This window comes from Pelmatolapia mariae, linkage group LG12 (assembly GCF_036321145.2).
Source record: "Pelmatolapia mariae isolate MD_Pm_ZW linkage group LG12, Pm_UMD_F_2, whole genome shotgun sequence".
Lineage (NCBI taxonomy): Eukaryota > Metazoa > Chordata > Actinopteri > Cichliformes > Cichlidae > Pelmatolapia > Pelmatolapia mariae.
The window spans coordinates 8,040,508-8,060,524 of record NC_086237.1 but is presented as its reverse complement, the minus strand read 5'-3'; the positions used below and the strand labels follow the sequence as shown (position 1 = coordinate 8,060,524).

Sequence of the window (20,017 nt, the reverse complement as noted above, 5' to 3'; positions counted from 1 at the left end):
TTTAATGTAAGTTGCTACGTCTGCCGCTAGGTGCCGCAAGTCCAAAAGAAGAGCATCTGTGCGGGTATCATCAGGAAGCTGGACAGTCTAGATTGGACCACAACAGCCGCACAAGCTAACTGCACTTAATCTCGGAAGTACTATAGTTGCGTCTTGAAAATAAAAGCGAAAATCGGCAATCGGTTGTAATGTGAGAAAGTAAAGAAAATGGATCTTGTTCTACTCTAAAGCTGTCTCAAACTGTGCACATCCACGTGGAAAATAGCAAAATCATGAGACTTACCAGGTATTATGTGTTAATTCTCATTAGTATACACAATTCAAGTGAACTATTGCCCAGACTTCATAAAATAACTAACTTCATAAAATATTCTTTAGCTTGGTTAATGTAATTGTATTTCAACCAAACTCGGAGGGCTATGCTTGCTGGTAAATTAGTATACTAGTATTAGTATCTGTAAATTGATTTATTACCTCATAAATGACCAACACCAAACTCATGGATTTTAGTAGTTACAGTTACCTGGCATAAACAGTATAAAAGATTAAAGCTGCATTTTCTTTCATGGTAAGTAGTTGGCAACTCCTTTGGTTGCAGTAAGACTTTTAGTTCTATAGAAGTCTATGGGAAAATAACCATCTGTGATGTCAGTAAACACTTTCCTGATGACTTTATGGGCTTAGTCACTACTTTCAGGTAATGCTGAATAAAACATGAGCCTAAATTGATTACTCATTATTGGAGTTCAAAGGAAAAAAGAGAATCATTCCTGTGCTCACTGGATAATAATTTGTGAGTCACAAGTTGTCAGTCAGTAAGCAGGAGATTTCACATTCAGAGATGAGGCAGCCCAATACAATCCAGATTGTATTGGTTTCACAATATGTGGCAATCTGCAAACACAAACAAATAAATATGCAGAAAAGGTTTTCGAGGCACAACTTCTTCTGTATTGTTGGTACTCAGACCTATTGAAATTCAAGTAAAAAATATCCACGAGTAAGCTACTTGGAGCATAAGCTTAAATAATGTTTTGGTATCGCTAAGCTTGAGCTTTATTTTGAAACCCTTTGAAACCGGATATTCGCAAGCTTTGCGTGCTACTTGATGATTGGTCGGCGGTAGCTGTTTTCTTTGCAAAGGAATGTCGCTGCTATATCTCTGTCGGGATGGAGGTCTGACAGATGTTTTGAGGAAAAAATGCTGGGACTGCACGCTCCTATCTTAATATATACCCGTGAGTATTTGCAGCTGACGTTAACCTGAAAAACTCATCCTGACGTGCTGCCGTGTAGTGTCACTGAGCGCAGAGGTGGCAAAGCTAAGCTAATATTGCCTGGATTGCTAGCTAAAGAGAAGCCAAAGGATAACGTTACCCTTTAGCTGGGGTAACGTTAGGTAACAAGTCGGACTGCCTCATCTCTTTTTGAAATCCGAATTGACCTTTACATACTCTTTCGAATTTTCTGATTTAAGAATGCTTAAACACATTGCTTCATATATTCATTAAAGCTCACTGTTCTAGCTGAGCGAGCAGCACAGTCAGCTAATGCTAGCAGGATAACGGTGAAGGGGAAATTCAACCTGAAAACAGAATTAATTCGCAGCCATTGGTAGATAATTGCTCGGCTCTTTGGATTTGAGCTAGTCTCTTTTTAATACAAACAGACACGGAGCTTTTACTAATAATGTCAACTGAAGACAAATCTGATCTTGATAGTGAATAATGTATTTCCTGTAGGGACACTGTGACTGCTCCCATCAAGACACGGAGACGTGTCCTGAAGCCTTCTGTTTTTCAGCTGGTCAAATATTGTCTTAGCGACAGTTTCTAATTCATTGTCATCAAACCTACTGCGAAGAATCATCTGACAACGTCGTCATTATGTCTTGCTTCTGCTTGTGCCTCTCATGTGCTCCCATTACACTTGTGTGAAACAGTGCCGTCTCTTGCCATTTTGGTAACATAGTCGAGGTTACCTCCCCCGACCCGTCAAAGCCAGCCGTTTATCAAATGATTTAACAGTAAAATTTGGACTGTGTGTGTGTGAGTGAGCTTAACCTTCTAAGGCGGGGTAAAGTATAGATTGTGATTTACTGTTAAGTTCTGACCAGTCCTGTTTCTGTGGCAGGAATGATTGACAGTAATGAATATTTAGTCAAGTGCACAATCCTCATGCTTTCTACCCTGTCATCTTCAGCTGTAATTGAAGCTGTGCTTTAATAAACTAAGCTACTATGACATCACCCCAGATGAGTATCTTTGTGATTGTCTTCCTGGCGTTTTGAAACTGGCAGGAGAGGGATGGATCAAAGTGAAAGTGCAATCTAAAACTATATTTAGTAACATACTAACATTTACAAAAGGGACTTAATTTTTACTTGATGTGAGCAGAAATTGTGAGTGTGAATGACTGAGACCAAAGTATTTTCAAAGGTTACCCCCAAAGGACGTTTCTATGGACGGACAGTTGTTTTAGAACTACTTTTATCTCGTTAACTCTCTGGCTAACTCTGCTTGGATCATGCGATTGTTGTGTTTGTGGTGTTCCAAGCGTGTGTGTAACAGCGAAGTTGTCAAAACGTGGTAAAAGGTTTTTCCTCCTGTTTCTTTGTTTTTAAAATTTAAATTTATTGGGCAGTATAAATGTAGATAATGATAGATAACAGATAACATCATTCATCCATTCTCTTCCGGTTATCCTTATCAGAGTTGCAGGGATGCTGGAGCCTATCCTCGCTACCATAGGGTGAGAGGCAGGGTACGCCTGGGACAGGTTGACAGTCTGTCGCAGGGCTAACATATTGCGACAAACAATCATTCGCGCTCACATTGACAACTATGGGCAATTTAGCATTGCCAATTAACCTTACTCAACTAACTACATGCGTTTGGACTGTGGAAGGAAGCCGGAGTACCCCGAGAGAACCCACACAACAGATGGAGGAGTCAAACTCAGGACTTCTTGCTCTGTAAAGCAGCCTTAAAAGTAGTCAGTCAGTCAGTCAGTCATTTGAGGTTATTTAACAGAAAAAAAAGAGTATTGCATCCACAAATATACATTTATTAATGTTTAATTATGTCTTTTAAGTAAATTTTATTTATATAGGTTGCATTCAGCTCTTTTAATTTCAACAACACAAAGCTGGTCATAAGCCAACTTTATCCCAGGCTTGAGTGACTGAAAAATTACTCTTTCTTCTGATAAAAAGTTTGATTACATTCTCACATTGTATGAGAGGTTGTTCGATAAGTGTTCAAGGCCAACACTGTTAGATCCGCTTCAAAGAAAGTTTCACTAATTCTGGCTAAACAGCTTACTTACTCATAGACTTGTGTCGGTCTCCTTTTACTTTCTCGGCTGACTAAAACATATCTGTCCCAGCTACAGTGGCCCATGTAGGACAAATTTGAATTGGGACCGGTAAGAAAACATATTTTAGTTGAATACAATCTGCTGATGTCTTGTCAGTGAGATTTTCCATACTGTACCTTTAATGCACTTCCACATAAACTGTCTTTTGGCTGTCATGGTTTAATGCTGTTTATACTAGCTGTGCTGTTGTTGTTTTCTTGTTATATTGTGTTTATTTTACTGAGAATTAGTTTCCAGCTGTGACACAGCAGATTTCCCAACTTTTTGAATAAATGAAGCATATCTTAATTTTTTTAAGCTGAATAACTTGCAATTCGTATAAATTTATTTTATTTCCACATAAGAGTGACAAACTCGCACAAGAAGCTGGAACTAGTGGATTTGTGGTTTTTCTTATGTTCTAACACTTAAGCATAGTTTGATATAATTTTCATTTTTTGCAAAAAATAACAAACCTGTCCTTTTCATCACACCTACATGTTAACAGAAGAATTTCATCTAAACAAGAGTCTTTAATCCCCAACCTCTGTCTCTGTGTTTTTCTTTGTTTTTTTCCCCTTAGATGATGCTCAAAACAACATGGTAGTAAATTCTACTTGTGACAGGCAAAGAAAAACATCTGGTCAACTTTAAAAGAGGCACTGCTAAATTCAGTAAACCACCGAAGTTGGTACGAAGTGATTTGGCATCATATTTGCATCTCAGCATGGATCCTTAACTTCCTTGCCCGTGAGGACACGCTGGTACACTTTTACTTGTGTTGTCATTAGGGAGTCATCAGCCAGAGTTCCTCTCTACTGCAGAGTGAAGCTGGTGAAGCTCAGTAAAGATGTTCTCAGCGCTGAAGAAGCTGGTGGGCTCTGAGCCTGGCCAGCTTAAGGAGAAGAACATTCCTGCTGGCCTGCAGTCCATGAACCAGAGCTTGCAGAGACGCTTTGCCAAAGGGGTCCAGTATAACAGTAAGTAATCCAGCCAGCTAAATACATGTTGTGTCTTAGTTTGTTCAGTTTTATGGCATCTCCATCATGTCTCCTACTCCAGTGAAAATAGTGATTCGGGGAGACAGGAACACTGGAAAGAGTACTTTATGGCATCGACTGCAGGGCAAGAAGTTTGTGGAGGAGTATATACCTACTCAGGAGATCCAAGCTACAAGCATCCATTGGAATTACAAAAGTAAGCCAAGATAGCTGTGACCACATGTGATCATCTCACCAGGGCTGGGTGATGTATACATTTAAAAAAATAAATATCATTACAGAGCGATAGAATTAGCCATTTAATTTATACCAATGTAGTCCAATGTTGCGTTACCAACTTATACCCTTATCCTGCCACTGCAACTTTAGGTGAAGTAGACTCTGTGGTTCATGTACACACAGACTTTTTTCCTAGTTTGGTTGAAGTCTGCTTGAAGGTTGGGTAGTTGCTACTCTATAGTACAGTTCTGTAAATGAGTCTGCATGTTCACAAAAAAACTGGAGTGCACATGAACATCTGCACAAAGCCTCGTGCTTACTGTCTGATGATGAAATTTGCATTACTTCCACCCTCTTCAAGCACACTGAACTACACAAAACTGAATTAATATGGAACTCACTGCAATTCACTTCCTTTGCAATTCACTTCCTGTCCTGACTGACAACCCAACTACTTTTAATTAGGACCAACAAAATTAGATGTCTGCTTTAATAAAAGTGGCTGTGACACATCACATGTTGTTTTTGTTAATATATATATATATATATATATATATATATATATATATATTGTGCATCAGCCAAAAGGAGCTTTTAAATACTGAGAGGATTCTTTTGGGTCATGTCACCCAGCCCTGCTTGTCACCACTACTTTAGTTATGTTTCTGTTTTGGTGAATATTTGACATCTGCTGTTTGTGCCTCATAATTTATTCCAGTGGCACCATATCAAGGTAAAAAGAAAAAGTTTAGCTGTAGTTTGAGCTAACTGATTGTTAGAGGAGGCATCCTGTATTTGTGTCAGTGCTTCCATATTAGTGAGAAAACACTACAACCACATAGCATGTTAGTGAGTAGATCCACATTAGAGTCACTGAACATTCAATAGATTTGAACTCTTCTCTCTGTGGTCTCAGAACATGAATAATGAATGTGTTCTCTGTGCTTGCCTCAGCTACTGATGATGTGGTGAAGGTAGAGGTGTGGGACGTGGTGGACAAAGGTGAGTGTTGACACACATGCCAGTCAAATTTCCTCTGAGGCTGACCTCTTGCATTATATCAACGCATCCAATAGAGATGCTTGTTGCTTGTCTGTTGTTCTGTCCTCAGTGTTGATGTTGTCTTTTGTTTTTGGGCACCTCTCTTACACTCATCTCAGGCCAAAAATATCCTCTTCCTGAAGGTGTAGGTGAGCGCTGCTACAGTATGTAGATACTAAACTCTTGTGTGCTGTGGGTTTGCCCTGCCTATCCCCACTCTTATCTGAATGTCAATATTGTCAGAGTATGGCTCAGGGTTGCTGCCTAGCTATGTCTCAGAGTTTGGCTGTTTTGTTTGGGGGTTTTCTTTCCTTTCCTTTTTATTGTTTTGTTTATTTGTCTTTTGTTTTTTGCTACTGCTGCACCCAGTTGGAGCGTGAGCATCTGCTGCGTGTATTTAAAGGGCACTGTGTGGTCAAAGTAGGCTGCGAGATACTTTTCTGTTAGAAAAGCAGTTGTGCTGCTGCTCTGCTTGCTCTATACCTTTATACTAACTTGAAGCAACAAACCAAACTTTCACTGTGTGTCAGCTTGTCTGATCTTAACATTTGTGACCAATTGTTCTTTCAGGCAAAGGAAAAAGGCGCGGTGACAATTTGAAACTGGAGAATGAGCCCCAAGAGGTGACTATCACATGGCTGCCATGTGTTTTGGAAGAAAGGCTCACTTCTAGTATGTGGGTTGCAGATTTTAATCAGAGAAAGATGTCTTATAAGGAGGAAATTATAAAGGGGGGAAAAAAGGAAAAAAAGCATATGATCTCAGCAGAATATTTTCCTCCAATTGTCCTTAAATATTAATTTGTTTGTGTTATAGTCAGATGAGGTGGCCCTGGATGCAGAGTTCCTGGATGTGTACAAGAACTGCAATGGAGTGATCATGATGTTTGACATCACCAAGCAGTGGTAAGAGAGCTTTGTGTGTGTTGTTGTCTCATCAGGCAAGTCTATTTCTTTAATATGCATGAGCAGATAAAGTTTCATTGTGTCTGTCTGTGGCTATGAAGCTTCCACTGCTGGATTGTGTTCAGCTCTAGATGCACAATCCTTAAAATACATTCCACTATTGCTATTTTGGGCATCCCCAGGGAGAAGATTTTTTATATATATATATATATATATATATATATATATTAGCATGGCAAATTATATAACTGTAGGTTTTTCAATGGGGTTTCATGTAAAGTAGGATCTGGTGTATCTTATGTCTCTGTGCTGTAGAGCTCTTTTGTTATTCAGCCACAATTAAAAACACATGAGTGAGCCTCGCTGTTGTTCTAGGTGCTACAGTGACTAAGCACAGTAAATGATAGGTATGCTTAAGTGTGGCAAAAATTATAATCAATTATTATTATAATTACTTTGGTTAATACTGTAGTCGAATCTCCATTATTAAATACTGTTTTTCATCATGGATTTAATGACCGTTAACACGGGGATTTACTCACATTTCAAATATAATTCAAATTCAGATGTAAAGCAAATAAGTGAACTGTTTAAGGTGAAGGTGGCGGTTGGGGACAAAGGGTCCTCTGGAAGAGGCTTAGGCTCAGACTAACTTTCTGACTGTAAAGCCAGTCTTGGATGGGCAAGACTAGCCAGCTGTCTAGGATCCATATTAGTGTTCCTGTCATGGTGTGAATGCAAAGCACACCACAGCATGTCTTCCTTCTCTCTCCCCAACCGGTTGCGGCAGATGGCCGCCCCTCCCTGAGCCTGGTTCTGCCGGAGGTTTCTTCCTGTTAAAAGGGAGTTTTTCCTTCCCACTGTCGCCAAAGTGCTTGCTCATAGGGTTTCATTTGATTGATGGGTTTTTCTCTTTATGTATTATTGCAGGGTGTACCTTACAATATTAAGCACCTTGAGGCAACTGTTGTTGTGATTTGCCACTGTATAAATAAAATTAAATTGAATAGAAAATATGCCCTTGCAGGTGTATAATTTTCACAGACACCTCAGTGGGTGGGTCATTATTTTCTGACTCTTCAGAATGTCATTAAATTACACAAAAATCAAAAAATGTGTGTCTATGTTTTAAAACATTTATACATTACTGTTTTGAGTCACTGCTTAATTCTCTATATTTTGAAGCCAGATCCTGAACTTCAGGGTCACCAGTCATAAAAACAGGAAAACACAAGTATTTTAGAAAACTGTGTACCGTCATTTGTAAGCGGAGTTGGGGAAGCGATATTTGAAGAATAGTCAGTTTCCAGTGAATATTGATACTCCCAGATAAATGTTGTGATCCTATCAATTGCAGGACTTTTAACTACATCCTGAGGGAGCTGCCCAAAGTACCCACCCATGTGCCGGTGTGTGTGTTGGGAAACTACAGGGACATGGGCGAGCATCGTGTCATCCTCCCTGATGATATAAGGGACCTAATTGCTGGATTGAACAGGTAGATATAGATAATAATTGAACGTATACAGTTGAAATAAAAAGTGTGATAATAATAAAAGTTGTTTTCTCAGTAAAAAGTAAATCTTCTTACCTGATATAGCTGTGGAAAATGTTTTCAAATTTGAACATTTCAATGAGCATCGCATTTGCTCAGTACTCTGGGATAAGCTACACAGACCTTTTTTGTGTCTGCACTCTGAGCTGTTAATAAAGCTATAATGTCATCAAACCTTGCACACACATAGAAGTAAAAAAGTTTTAAAATCTTATTTTTAAACCGAAAGTTCACCAACGTTTGTCCGTGTACCTCTGTATTTATACAGGGACTGTCTTGTTTTTCCACAACAACTGCATGAGCACATTACCAGGATGGTGTCAAGTCGCAGGACTTGCCTATAGGGGCTCAGAATACTGCACCATATGTCACTGTGTTCAGTCACAGATAGCAGAAATACAGGAAACAGTACCAGGAATAAAGAGGAAGTGTTGGAAGAAAAGAGAACCGGGAACAATATAATTCTCTAAGGACTTTAATTTTTTGTTTTAACTTTAAAAAATATTTACATAATCAGCAACTAGATTAGTGTTCTTTTGCTGTGGCTGTGTCTGCAGTCACAAACCAGACATCCAGGGAACTGAGGGCTCAGTGACACAACCAAAACAGGAAGAAGCTTTTTTTTTTTTTTTTTTTTGTTAATTTTGTCTTCTTACCCAAATTTGAGCTTACACCTCACCAGAGGGACTGGCTCTGCAAAACCTAAAACCCCAGTAGTAGATAACAGGTATCACAACAGTGGTCATCAACTTTCTCTAGTGGGCTGTCTGCTTCAGGCCCGATGCACAGTCGCGTAAAATGGTAATTTTGTGGGTCATCCGACTCTTCTTCCCCACAAAATGATCCCTATGAGTGCCACCACTCCAATCAGAGACATAAGGTGGTAAGGTACAGCTTAGCATCTTGCACATATAAAACATATTTGCACAAAACATGCTGCAAGTAAAATAATCTGTGAAAACATGGTACTTCCTGGGGATTTTAAACAGAAACTCCTGCTACCTGCCAGTGTGGAAGTGCCTTAAACCTGCATTCTCTCTAACAGAAAAGATGTCTGTTTTTCCAGAGACTTTTATAGAATCAATCTTCAGCTCTCTTGATCTTTGACCTCAGTAAACTTTCCTTCCTAGATTTTATTCTTAATAAATACAATATGATTGTTTTGTAAATGATGGTTCCCCAAAGTCAAAAGGGAGGATAAAACAGTATGTGCTCATAATACAAAATGTTTTCATTTACAGTTTGTTATCCATTGAGCACATCAATGTGGCATTAGTTTCAAAAAGCTGAGATGGTCACAGCAAAAACGCTAAACTTGTGGCATCAAAACAGAATATCACTAACCAATGAGGGACTTGAAGATTGTTACCTACAATTTTTATATAGACCCTGCGGTGAAAACAGCAGTAGAAACTACGCTGAACAGTAGACTGTGGATAGAAGATTACTCACATAATAGTGTTCAAAAGTGAACGTCACTTATGTTTATTTGGCTGGTTGGTAACTAACCTGTCTAATACAAATGGATATTTTGACACTAACAGCTGTCTAGTGTCAAAGGGAAGGTGTTATCCACTGTCAGTTTAACAACTTAACAAGCTGATGATGTGTCTGATGTTTTTGTGCCCTTGAGGTGTTAAATGCAGCTACACCTCTTTCTGTTTTTTTTGATTAAATAACACTTGGACATCAATGAGTCATGTAAATATAGGGTATATGTTCAGAAACCTAATGCTTTCCTTTTACAGACCTATGGGATCATCTTACATCCACTATGCCGAGTCCTCTATGAAGAATGGCTTTGGCTTGAAATATCTGCACAAGTTTTTCAACATCCCGTTCCTTCAGCTACAGGTTATTCTTTTGTTTTGTTTTATGTGCTGAATATTTGATTTATTTTTATTATCAGGTTTTCAACAGCTATAATTTTTTTATTATGATTTATTTATTGTAATGAAAGACAAAGCACGCCTATTTCATCTCAGCGCGTGCCCAGGTATTCATGCCATGTGTTTGTGTGCAGAGGGAGACCCTCCTGAGGCAGCTGGAGACCAACCAGTTGGACATGGATGCGACACTGGAGGAGCTCTGTGTCCAGCAGGAGACTGAAGATCAGAACTATGAGATGTATGCTCATCTTTATTCTCTCTGACAGCCTGTGTCCTGCTGTTACTGAGCCACTAGAGGGACTAGATCAAAAGCTTTATTTCCCAAAATTCTCCCCCACTCTATGTAAAATGTTGTGTGTCCTCAGCCTTTGTGCATTAGTTGCTCTCATGGGCTTACACCAGTGAGCTGGGTACACACTACTACCTCCATCTTCTAGCAGTTGAATTTAACAGATTTGTAAAATGAACTACACATCTGTGTACATTTCCTTCTACTGAGTTTTTCCTTACTCTAGTTTCCTAAACTGTATTGATGGCCTCAGATGTTATTCAAAGTCTCTTAAAAGTCCTGTTGTGATATCTGCAGTTTCCTGGAGAACTTGGAGTCTCGCAGTAAGGGCTATGGTTCCCCTGGTCCAGCCAACGGTCAGAGTCCCTCATCAGGCTCTCAGTCCCCCATTGTCCCTCCCAGTGGGGCCTCCACTGGCAGCTCAAGCCCCAGCACTCCACAGCCACCAATCCCTTCCCAGCCACTCCCACAGTCACCATCTGTGTCCACGACCTCTCCTCCGCCTCCCACAGCAGCAGCTGGTGGGGCAGCTTCACCTACTGCTGAGGTAAAATCATTGGCCCAGTCACCCGAACACCTTCAGTCACCAGCTGCAGGAGCGTCGGGCCCCCAGAAACGCAGCTTCATGTCCCGCTGGTTTGGCTCATCCCCAGCCACCGAGACTTCTGCCTCAGCACCAGGTCAGTCCTACACAGCACACACAGCAGAGTGCTCCATGTAGTCTCTACACCAGCCATCTGTGACAATATTTCTGTCTATTCACAGCCATTAGCACATTCGTCCACATAGCATTACAGTCCAACACTGCAATTTTGCACTCAGGTTAAGTGGATCAACACTCTCAATTATAAAAGAATTCAATAACAGTAAATGATGAGTAGCAACCGGAGGTTTGATCCCAGGACATACACACCATGACATGACCATGCACTGCTGCTGGTTGAAGTCCTGCAGCAAATTGTGGCCATGACAAACCTGCATATGAATCACTCCGTGGCTTATGTAGACACAGAGGAACTGCAGGCTTATATAGAGATGCTCATTTTTGGATGCTGTTTACAGGTCAAAAAATTAATCAGTTTAAATCTGCAGGGTGCTGCTGCAAGCCCCTCTCATCAGCAAATGTAACGGCGTTGTGACTTGCAAGAGAAGAGCTGGCAGCACAACGTGGGAAGCTTACATGCAAAGATCAGTTTGTCCATTTACAGCTGCTGCTCCACCTCAGCTGGAGTCCCTCTTCTTGAAGGGTTAAAATCCAAAAACCGTGATTAATATTTATATTTCAGGATGAAGTATTTTTAAAAGATTTCATCATTTAAAGTGGAAAAAAAATCTTACTTTGTAATATTTTTGCAGCAGTTTTTGCAAAGCTGCCACATTTTGTCCTTAGGGCATTGAGTGTGACAGTTTCTTGGGGTTTTTTGTTGCAACGAGAGGTGACTATGACACTGCAAAAAAAAATAAATCATGAAAAACAATGTTGCTGCCAATCATAGACTTATTTTAGGGCCTATTAAAAATAATAATAAAATATTCCTTGAAATCTATTTCATGGAAATTATTTTTGTTTTTGTTTGTTTTTTTGATAAAAATCAGTGGAGCTATATAAACATACTGGCCTTCAAATCATTAAAATCCATAAAATATTATTAATATTGGATATTTAAAGTTCAGACCGAAGTAGTTTGAAAAGACTGAGTCATTTAAAGTGGAAAAAATATTATTATATAATACTTTTACAGCACTTTTTGAGAAGCGCCACTGTTTTGTCCTTAGAGTCAAACGAAGACTAGAAGAGTCAGGACTTTAAAGAATCATCTAAGGGTTAAGAAAGCTGTTCAGTGACATCCGTCAAATCTTGATAAACTGGAATGTAGTGAGCTAATGGACACATTCGATGGAGGTTGTTATATAAGTTACTGAATAAAGAGTTCACTTTGAATTTTCTTGGTCCTCCGGGCACTGAGAGTATCCAGACCAGTTTTTGAATACATTTGTTAACCGTAACTGAAACTGCCAGGTCCATAGTAAGTAGTCACAAGGTTTGAGACTTGGGAGTTGAGAAATGCGGAGCATTTAAAAGGATCAAAAGACTGGCTGGTGTTGGAATGTCATGTGATTTCAGTCTTTCCCTGCAGTTTCTGTATAATTAGCTAAAAGTAAACACACAGTGGTTCTGCTTTGGAGCTTTTGAACGTTAAAGCGTAGATTTTTATTCTGAGTCATTTTGCTCTCAGTCAAAAATTGTCTCAATGTTTTCCTCAGAGGAGCCTCCTGTACCAGTGTGTCCTGCTAAGGTGCAGAGTGTGGATGATTTTGTGCCAGATGAGAGACTGGACAAGAGTTTCTTGGAGGACAGCCTGTCCTCCAAGACCAAGGTGCCCCAACATGCAGCAGCTCCCACTGTGGACAGTGACAGGTGAGAATTTTCACAAATACTTCTGACTTGGCCTGTTTCTACTTTCAGAAAATACTCTTTGTCAATGTTTTACATTTTACCTTCTTTATTCGACATTTAGAAGAGGTTGAATTAAATTTTTTAATGTTTTACAACATTGTTAGTCACTAAGTGTCTGCTTTCGGTCACCTCTTCAAGCCTCTTTGAACCAACTTTTCGTGTTCTTGCTTCAACCCAGTGATGGCGAGGATAGAGGAAACCCCATGGTGTCCAGTTTCCAGGATGAGCTTGACCCTGATGATACTGAGCCAAGCCTTTCCAACTCTAAGACCCTCCCCCCCATTAAAGATATCACTCTGAGCAGTGACGAGGAGGAGGGAATACCAACAGCGCTTGTAATCTCACAGGATCAAGACCTGGAAAGTAAACCTGAGCTCAAAGCGTAAGTCAAGAAATTTCACTAGTGACACAAGTGATATACTGCTCAAAAAGTTAAAGAAACACTTTTTAATCTGAGTATAGCATTAAGTCAGTGTGGGATGTTGATCTTGTTAGTTAAGTAGCACAGAAGGTTGTTAATCAGTTCACTTAACAAGAGGTGACCTAGAAGGGCAACAATGCGACAGCAAAGCAGGAATAGTTTTACAGGTGGAGGCCACTGGCATTTTCTGCCTCCTGATCTTTTCTGACTATTTTTCTCTAGTTGTATGCATTTGATTAGGGCCAGTGTCACTACTGGTAGCATGAGGTTATATCAGGACCCCACATAGGTTGCACTGGTAGTCCAACTCCTCCGGAATGGCACATCAATACATACACTTGCCATAAGGTTTGCTGTGCCTCCCAGCACAGTTTCAAGAACATGGCGGAGAATACAGGAGACAGGCAGTTACTCTGTGAGAGCTGGACAGAGTCACAAAAAGTCCTTAACCCATCAGCAGGTCTAGTATTTGCTCTTTTGTCCCAGAAGAACAGGGTGAGCTCTGCCAGAGCTACAAAATGTCCTCCAGCAGGCCACTCATGTCAGTGTCTCTGAACAAATCATCAGAAACGGACTTCATTAAGGGTGGCCTGAGAGCTCAACATCCTTTAGTAGTGTCCTGTGTTCACTGCCCAACACCATGTAGCTCGATTGGCATTTGCCATAGAATAGCAGAATTGGCACCACTAGCACCCTGTGCTTTTCAGAGACGAGAGCCCGTTCACCCTGAGCACATGTGACAGATGTGAAACAGTCTGAAGAAGCCATGGAGAACGTTATTCTGTCTGTAACATCGTTAAACTTGACTGGTTTGATAGTGTCAGGGGGACATATCAATGGAGGGACACACAGACCACTATAGGGCTAGGCAGCAGCACCCTGAGTGACGCTAGGTATCATGTTGAAATTCCCGGGCCCACTGTCAGACCCTACACTGGTGCAGTGGGTCCTGAGACATCAGCTGTCGTCTCATTAGGAGCATGCCCCGATGTTGTCACACATACATATAAGCCCATACAAACTACTGAGTACCATTTTTGCAATGAAATTTTGACAAAATGGATTATCCTGCTGCATTCACTTTGATTTTTGAGGTGTCACTGTAGGTTGATGTGTAAACGATGTGGCATTCCTAACGCATGACCCAGTGCATATCAGTGTAGATATGCAGCCTACCCCCCCCAATCCCCCATTGTGATCTGATATGTTTTTTGTTTTGTTTTTTTACGTGTTCCTTGAATCAGGCCTATAATCACAAAACCAAAGGTGGCATCTAAAGCTCCGGATCCCCAGGGCCAAACCACACCACCCGTCTCCCTCACTTTAACTCCCGCAGCAGAGCAGCCAGCCCGACACCAAAGCAAGAAGAAGGGAAGCACGCCCAAAGTGGAGGACTCTGACACAGACCCTGAGGCTCCTGTGGCTCAGCAAATGCTCTCGTTTGTGATGGATGACCCTGACTTTGACTCTGAAGCATCAGACACACCTAAAATTGCAAAGGTAAACCAAGATACTTCCACTACGAGGTCAGTTCAGGTCACAGATCTGGAAAGCAAAATCTGCAACAGAAATTAAATAGATGAAAAGTCAATTAAAACTTTTCTGTTCTGCTTCTTTAATGAATATACATTTGCATCCCTTTTGAATGCAGGATACATTTCCAGTCAGGGATGAGCTTCTGTCTGACCTCTCTGATGATGACATGCAGTTAGCCAAGGTGCCAGAACCCCTAAAACCCACTGTGATCACCTTCAAACCCAAGGACGACACTGACCTGTTTGGTCTCGGGATCCAAGAAGAGCCTCCTGCAGCCAAGGAAAGCAGCGAGGATCAGGAAGGCAAGTCCAGAAATACTTGTCGATGTAACTCCACATTTGATTAGCTGATGAGCAGGCAGATTAGGTCAACAGAACCATTTAGATTCAATTGATATTACACAGTGACTTCAAGTTGCTTGATATTGTTATGTAAAGACCCCACAATAACAGAGAGAAAACCCCAACAGTCAGACGAAAGATGCACTATGGGAGAGAGCCAGAGTTTAATATTAACTAATTGTTAAATGCAGAGAGGTGTGTAAGCACATACTGGGGGAGAAAGGTAACTGAAGAAGAAATACTTAATGCATCATGGGAATCACCCAGCAGCCTACACCTATTGCAGTATAACTAAAGGAGGATTCAGGGTCACCTGATCCAACACGGACTATATGCTTTAGCAAAAAGAAAAGTTTTAAGTCTAATCCTAAAAGTAGAGATGGTGTCTGTCTCTCAAATCCAAACTGGAAGCTGGTTTCATAGAAGAGGGACCTATGAAGCCAGGGAGGCAGAGCCTTCAAAACTGAAGGCTCTGCCTCCCAATTCCACTTTTAAATACTCTAGGAACAACAACTAACCCAGCTGTCTGAGAGCAAAGTGCTCTGATGGGGTGGCCTAATTATGCAAGACCTTGTACGTGATGAGAAGGATTTTAAATTTCATTCTGGATTTAAGGGAGCCAATCAAAAGAAGCCAGTATGGGAGAAATATGCTCTCTCTTTCTAGTTCCTGTCAATACTCTTGCTTCAGCATTTTGGATCAACTGAAGGATTTTCAGGGAGTTTTTAGGACATCCTGATAATGAATAATTACAATAATCCAGCCTAAAAGTAATAAATGCATGAACTAGTTTTTCAGGTTCACTCTGAGACAGCAGGTTTTTTAATTTTACAAAGTAAGGCAGCAGCCTCACGTGTTTATTTAATATGTATATTGAAGGAAATATCTTGGTCAAACACAACTCCATTACTCACAGTGTTAACTGAGACCAGGGTAATGCCATCCAGAGTATTGGTCTAGACACCATATTCTAAGAGTTTTAGGGCTGATTACAGTAACGTCAATTTTATCTGAATTTAGAAGCAAGGATGTAATTTTTTCATGTTATTAAGTGGTTAAAACAATTGTCCTTTTTTGAAATGGTCTGTTCTGCTGGTTTTGTTAAGAAACTGAACTTTAACATAAAACGTATTTAAAATGACTCCTTCAGCTGTTCACCACTTGTGAGAGCGCTGTATGCATGTGCTCCTCTTTCAGAGAAAGAAAGCAAACACTCCTCCAAGGAAAAGAAGAAAAAGAAGAAGAAGAGCAAAGAGGTAAACCTTTTGTTGATATTACATACTGTAAGGACTTTGTGTCTAAAGAAGAGAAATAAAGCCGTTTTTCTCATTGACCATCGAGCGTATAATATCTATTAGAAATTGAATGCCTGGTACTGAGCTGTGGTGACGGTTGGTGAGCAAGAGGATAGTGTGGAGACATTCCTGCTACAAAGGTGTATGTAAAATGATAAATGATTATTTGGAAAGATTTGAATGAAAATTCAAAGACATAATGAGTGGACATTCTTATCTAACGCACTCACCAGTGAGGGGTCAGACACTTCAGACTTCAAACTTGATTTAAGTCTTTTAAACTGCAAGTCTGCAAACTGCAGGGTTTTTTTTCCTTTATTAAAAGGATTCTGTTGTTTTGCTATGAACGTGAACATAACAGAAATAGAAAAGTTCAGCTTTTTATGTCGTGAATAACCTCTGAGGTTCTGCCGGCGTGTCCTACAGTAAACTGTGTGCTGTCACTTACAGGAGGATGAAAAGAGCAAGAAGAAACACAAACACAAGAAAAAGGAAAAGGATGAAGCTACAGTGCCCGATGAGAAGGAGAAAAAGAAAAAGAAATCCAGGACCAAGAAAACCGAAGTGGACGAGCTGGAGGACTTTCTGGGCGGCGGGGCAGCATCGATCAAAAGAGATGATGGCGATTATGAAGAGCTATAAGAGCTCCTGCAGAAGAGCGCCAGGGAACAGGGTTGTTGGTGGTTTGACTTGTATGTGCATAAAGCAGCATATCCAAGCCATACACTGTATACAAGGCTAACAGAACCCAGGTAAAATAAGCCAGGACTCTGCTACGTTTGACCTGTATATTACGTTTGTTACATTTGTTTTTCCCATCTGCGCCTGTGCTGTCACTTCCGTTCCAACCAATAAGAACAGGCTGGGACACCCACACGTACTGTAGTGAGTGGTAACAGAAATACGATGATCAAGGTGGCCGCAGCTCAGCTCTTTGTACTCTGACGCATTTAAATATGTTGGAATGAGGTTTTATTTGACATCATCCACTCCACGAACCAGCTGCTGTAAATAAAGCTTAACCATTTAGTCTGAATGTTGGTGTGGTTGGTGTAATAACTGAGAGCATGCTCAGAGTGAGAAGTGACCTCTTAAAGAATCCATTGTGTTCTTTCTCTTTGTTTCTTGAGCTTAATGGTTAATGGTAATTTTAGTCTTGTCTAAATATGAACACTGGAGGAGAATTTAGATGATTTAAGAAGGCCTTCCTGTTTTTTCACACTCCTAAAGTTCATCGTCCTTGCAAAGTCGGATGAATCTGAAACTGGATATTTTTTTTCTCATGGCCTTCTGTGTTTAACTCAACATTAGGTTCTTCTGTAAGTAACTTTCATTAGGCTCTTTGTGCTTGTGTTATTATTAAATTATTATTATTAAGCAAGATCATCTCAGTGGGATCTGTTTGGTAGGTTTCTGGTGCTGTCTTGCTTCCAGATTTTTCTTCTGTGAGAGTAAGAACAGCAGCGACTGTTTTCCGGAGCTTCCTTTAACAGCAGCTTTAGCGCCTTCTCCCTGAACAGCAGGAGTAAGTTACAGGAGCACCTTCTAATCTGTGTTCTTAGCTGTATGTATTTTAGAAGGAGCTGTTAACAAAGGCCTTCAATAAGCAAATCTCTCAAGTCAGCAGCCATCTTGAATCGGATCTGGGGACTTATTTAAAAACCGCTTTGAGACTGGGGAGAGAGCCGCGACTCTGCTACTACTTACGCCTACAGCACAGCAAATGAAGCTGTTACGAACCTCTGTGTGCATGCGTCAGTGCAACAGCATGATTGGCTAAAGTGTTTCTCATTTCAACTGTTGATTGGCTCTTTAGACTTGTAAATCTTGTACACCGTGTACATCTTCTCCTTACTGATCTTATACGGACAGAAGGTCAAGCAGGGCCAGGGCTGTAGCTATTTTTTGGACACAATATTGGACAGAGTAGAAAAAATGTCTGAAATGGAGCATTTAAAGCAGTCTGAAGCCTCACTGCACTTCTGCATACTGATTTGAAACATCACACTAACTGGAAGCATCCAGAAAAGTATCTGCAAGTGACTGATGTTATCAAGACATCACCACCAAACAGGAACGCGAAGTTCCCGCAGAGTTACATCTCAATACATTTGAATTGCATATGAATCTGCTTTGAGGCGTCCATGACCCTCAGTTTTTTTTTTCCCCACATAAAAGCAAGCTGTGTGTGATTCTCTGATAGTTTAGAGGGATTCGTGTAGTTTAGGAAGAGCCAACGATTAAAGTCTCACTTAAAAAAAGACAAAGTGAGAAAAGAACTTGTGAGTTGTCTCGTTCTAACCTGCGTGAACTGAAGCGTAAGCTTGACCGCAATGAAAGACATCAGTATTGTTTAATCGCAGTCCATAACGACTCTGAAACTCATCGTAATAACGGTTTTGCTTCAGTCACCTGCTGACGCTGCTTTGAATATAACATTTTCTCCACACATCACAATGGCTGCTACAGGTTTTCTGTCCCACTCTCTCTGCTTCAGCCTGTTTTCCGATTGCCTTAACGGAGGTTTACTACAAGGGAATGATGTGCAGCTGTCCTCGTGAACCATTTCAAGTGTTCTTACTGTAAACTGTTGGCTAGCTCGGTCAGGTTAAGAATGTTGTCCTAGCCTTTTGTTATAGGTGGATCTGTATCATCTTTAAATTCTGTTATAAGATTGCAGTGACTCGGTCCTTTGCTTTGGTGTCACTCTCAGTGGAGTTTTGTTAACATTCCCAGGACGTTTTCTTTATTTATTGCTTGCATTTTGTTGTTTTCTTTGCATGTTTTTGTGCCCAGACTTTCCTAAAAACTCATGCAGGTTTTTTTTTTTTTTGTTTGTTTGCTTGTTTTAGTTGTTGTATTTTGTCAAGTAACATCTGTTGATATTTGTCATCCATTTCCTGTTATCCATCATGCAGTGGTTTACTGCCAGAGCTTCTTAAGAAACTCTGCGATGATATGAGCTGCTCCACCTTTCACACATTATTTCTTTATTTCAGCGCCTCTTGATGGACTCGTGATGACATGCATCATCTCCCAATACTGAAATTTTTCAAAGAAGTGAAGCTTCCAAGATACATCGCATGTATTCTTTTGACAGGTTTAATATGGTTTTCCATCACATATACACACAGTTTACAAAAAAGTAATTGTGTTATTCCAAAGTTGAAACTATGCAGCATTGATCCTGAATACTGTATGCTCTTCTTTTTGTCTCTCGTCATGTGATTGAGGATAAATGCTGACAGCACAGTTTCAAGCAAAGCATGAGACTTAAAATGTACAGCAAGAAAAGAATGTAAAAAGTGTAAAAATAAAAAGATATATTTGAAGAGCTTTGTTCCAAAATGAAATGTACAGCATGTGGGAATAATGTCATCTCCATGAAATAAATACAGCAAAGCTTCGTTAGGGGGTTGTTGTGACTAAAGTAATAAGATTTCTGAATGAACGATGTGCTCTTTAAAATACCGTGGGTTTTTTTGTTTTTATTTTTGTTTTTTTTCCTCCTAATGGTTGTACGGCATTTTGGAATGAAACCCTTCATTTGTCACCCCATGACATGGTCCATCTTTACACTATGTGTGAGTTTGCTTATGTTTGGTTTGTCCAATAAATGCAAACTTATTTCTTCATAAAAAAGATGTGTGTGTCTCGTCATATTGAACATATTGAAGCCCCTTGAAGCAATTGCTGTTGTGATTTGGAAC

The 20,017-nt window shown here is 40.2% G+C and overlaps 1 protein-coding gene across 5 annotated transcripts; it reads left to right on the top strand.

The window, feature by feature from the left end:
* Positions 1 to 1,105: 1,105 nt before the first annotated feature.
* On the top strand, positions 1,106 to 19,950 carry rabl6b (RAB, member RAS oncogene family-like 6b). Of its 5 annotated transcripts, none has more exons than XM_063490636.1 (19): positions 1,106 to 1,238; positions 3,941 to 4,048; positions 4,182 to 4,337; positions 4,420 to 4,554; positions 5,296 to 5,310; positions 5,532 to 5,579; positions 5,738 to 5,767; positions 6,189 to 6,241; positions 6,435 to 6,523; positions 7,881 to 8,021; positions 9,827 to 9,932; positions 10,102 to 10,205; positions 10,554 to 10,936; positions 12,522 to 12,675; positions 12,893 to 13,096; positions 14,380 to 14,635; positions 14,787 to 14,973; positions 16,210 to 16,268; positions 16,758 to 19,950. In XM_063490636.1, the coding sequence occupies exons 3-19, from the start codon at positions 4,208 to 4,210 to the stop codon at positions 16,947 to 16,949; spliced, it is 2,286 nt and encodes a 761-aa protein (XP_063346706.1). In that variant the 5' UTR covers positions 1,106 to 1,238; positions 3,941 to 4,048; positions 4,182 to 4,207; the 3' UTR covers positions 16,950 to 19,950. The 5 variants fall into 5 exon arrangements, with proteins under 5 accessions (XP_063346706.1, XP_063346705.1, XP_063346707.1 ...); XM_063490635.1 differs by having other exon boundaries at positions 4,149 to 4,337; XM_063490637.1 differs by lacking the exon at positions 5,296 to 5,310 and having other exon boundaries at positions 3,941 to 4,337; positions 16,758 to 19,949.
* Positions 19,951 to 20,017: the final 67 nt, after the last annotated feature.

What these genes read in the sequence shown, in the direction of transcription:
- rabl6b (XM_063490636.1), top strand. Translation starts at nt 4,208, where the DNA reads ATGTTCTCAGCGCTGAAGAAGCTGGTGGGCTCTGAGCCTGGCCAGCTT. An exon ending in TTTGACATCACCAAGCAGTG is followed by an intron (nt 6,524 to 7,880) that starts GTAAGAGAGCTT and finishes TATCAATTGCAG; the next exon opens with GACTTTTAACTACATCCTGA. An exon ending in AGAAGAAGAAGAGCAAAGAG is followed by an intron (nt 16,269 to 16,757) that starts GTAAACCTTTTG and finishes TGTCACTTACAG; the next exon opens with GAGGATGAAAAGAGCAAGAA.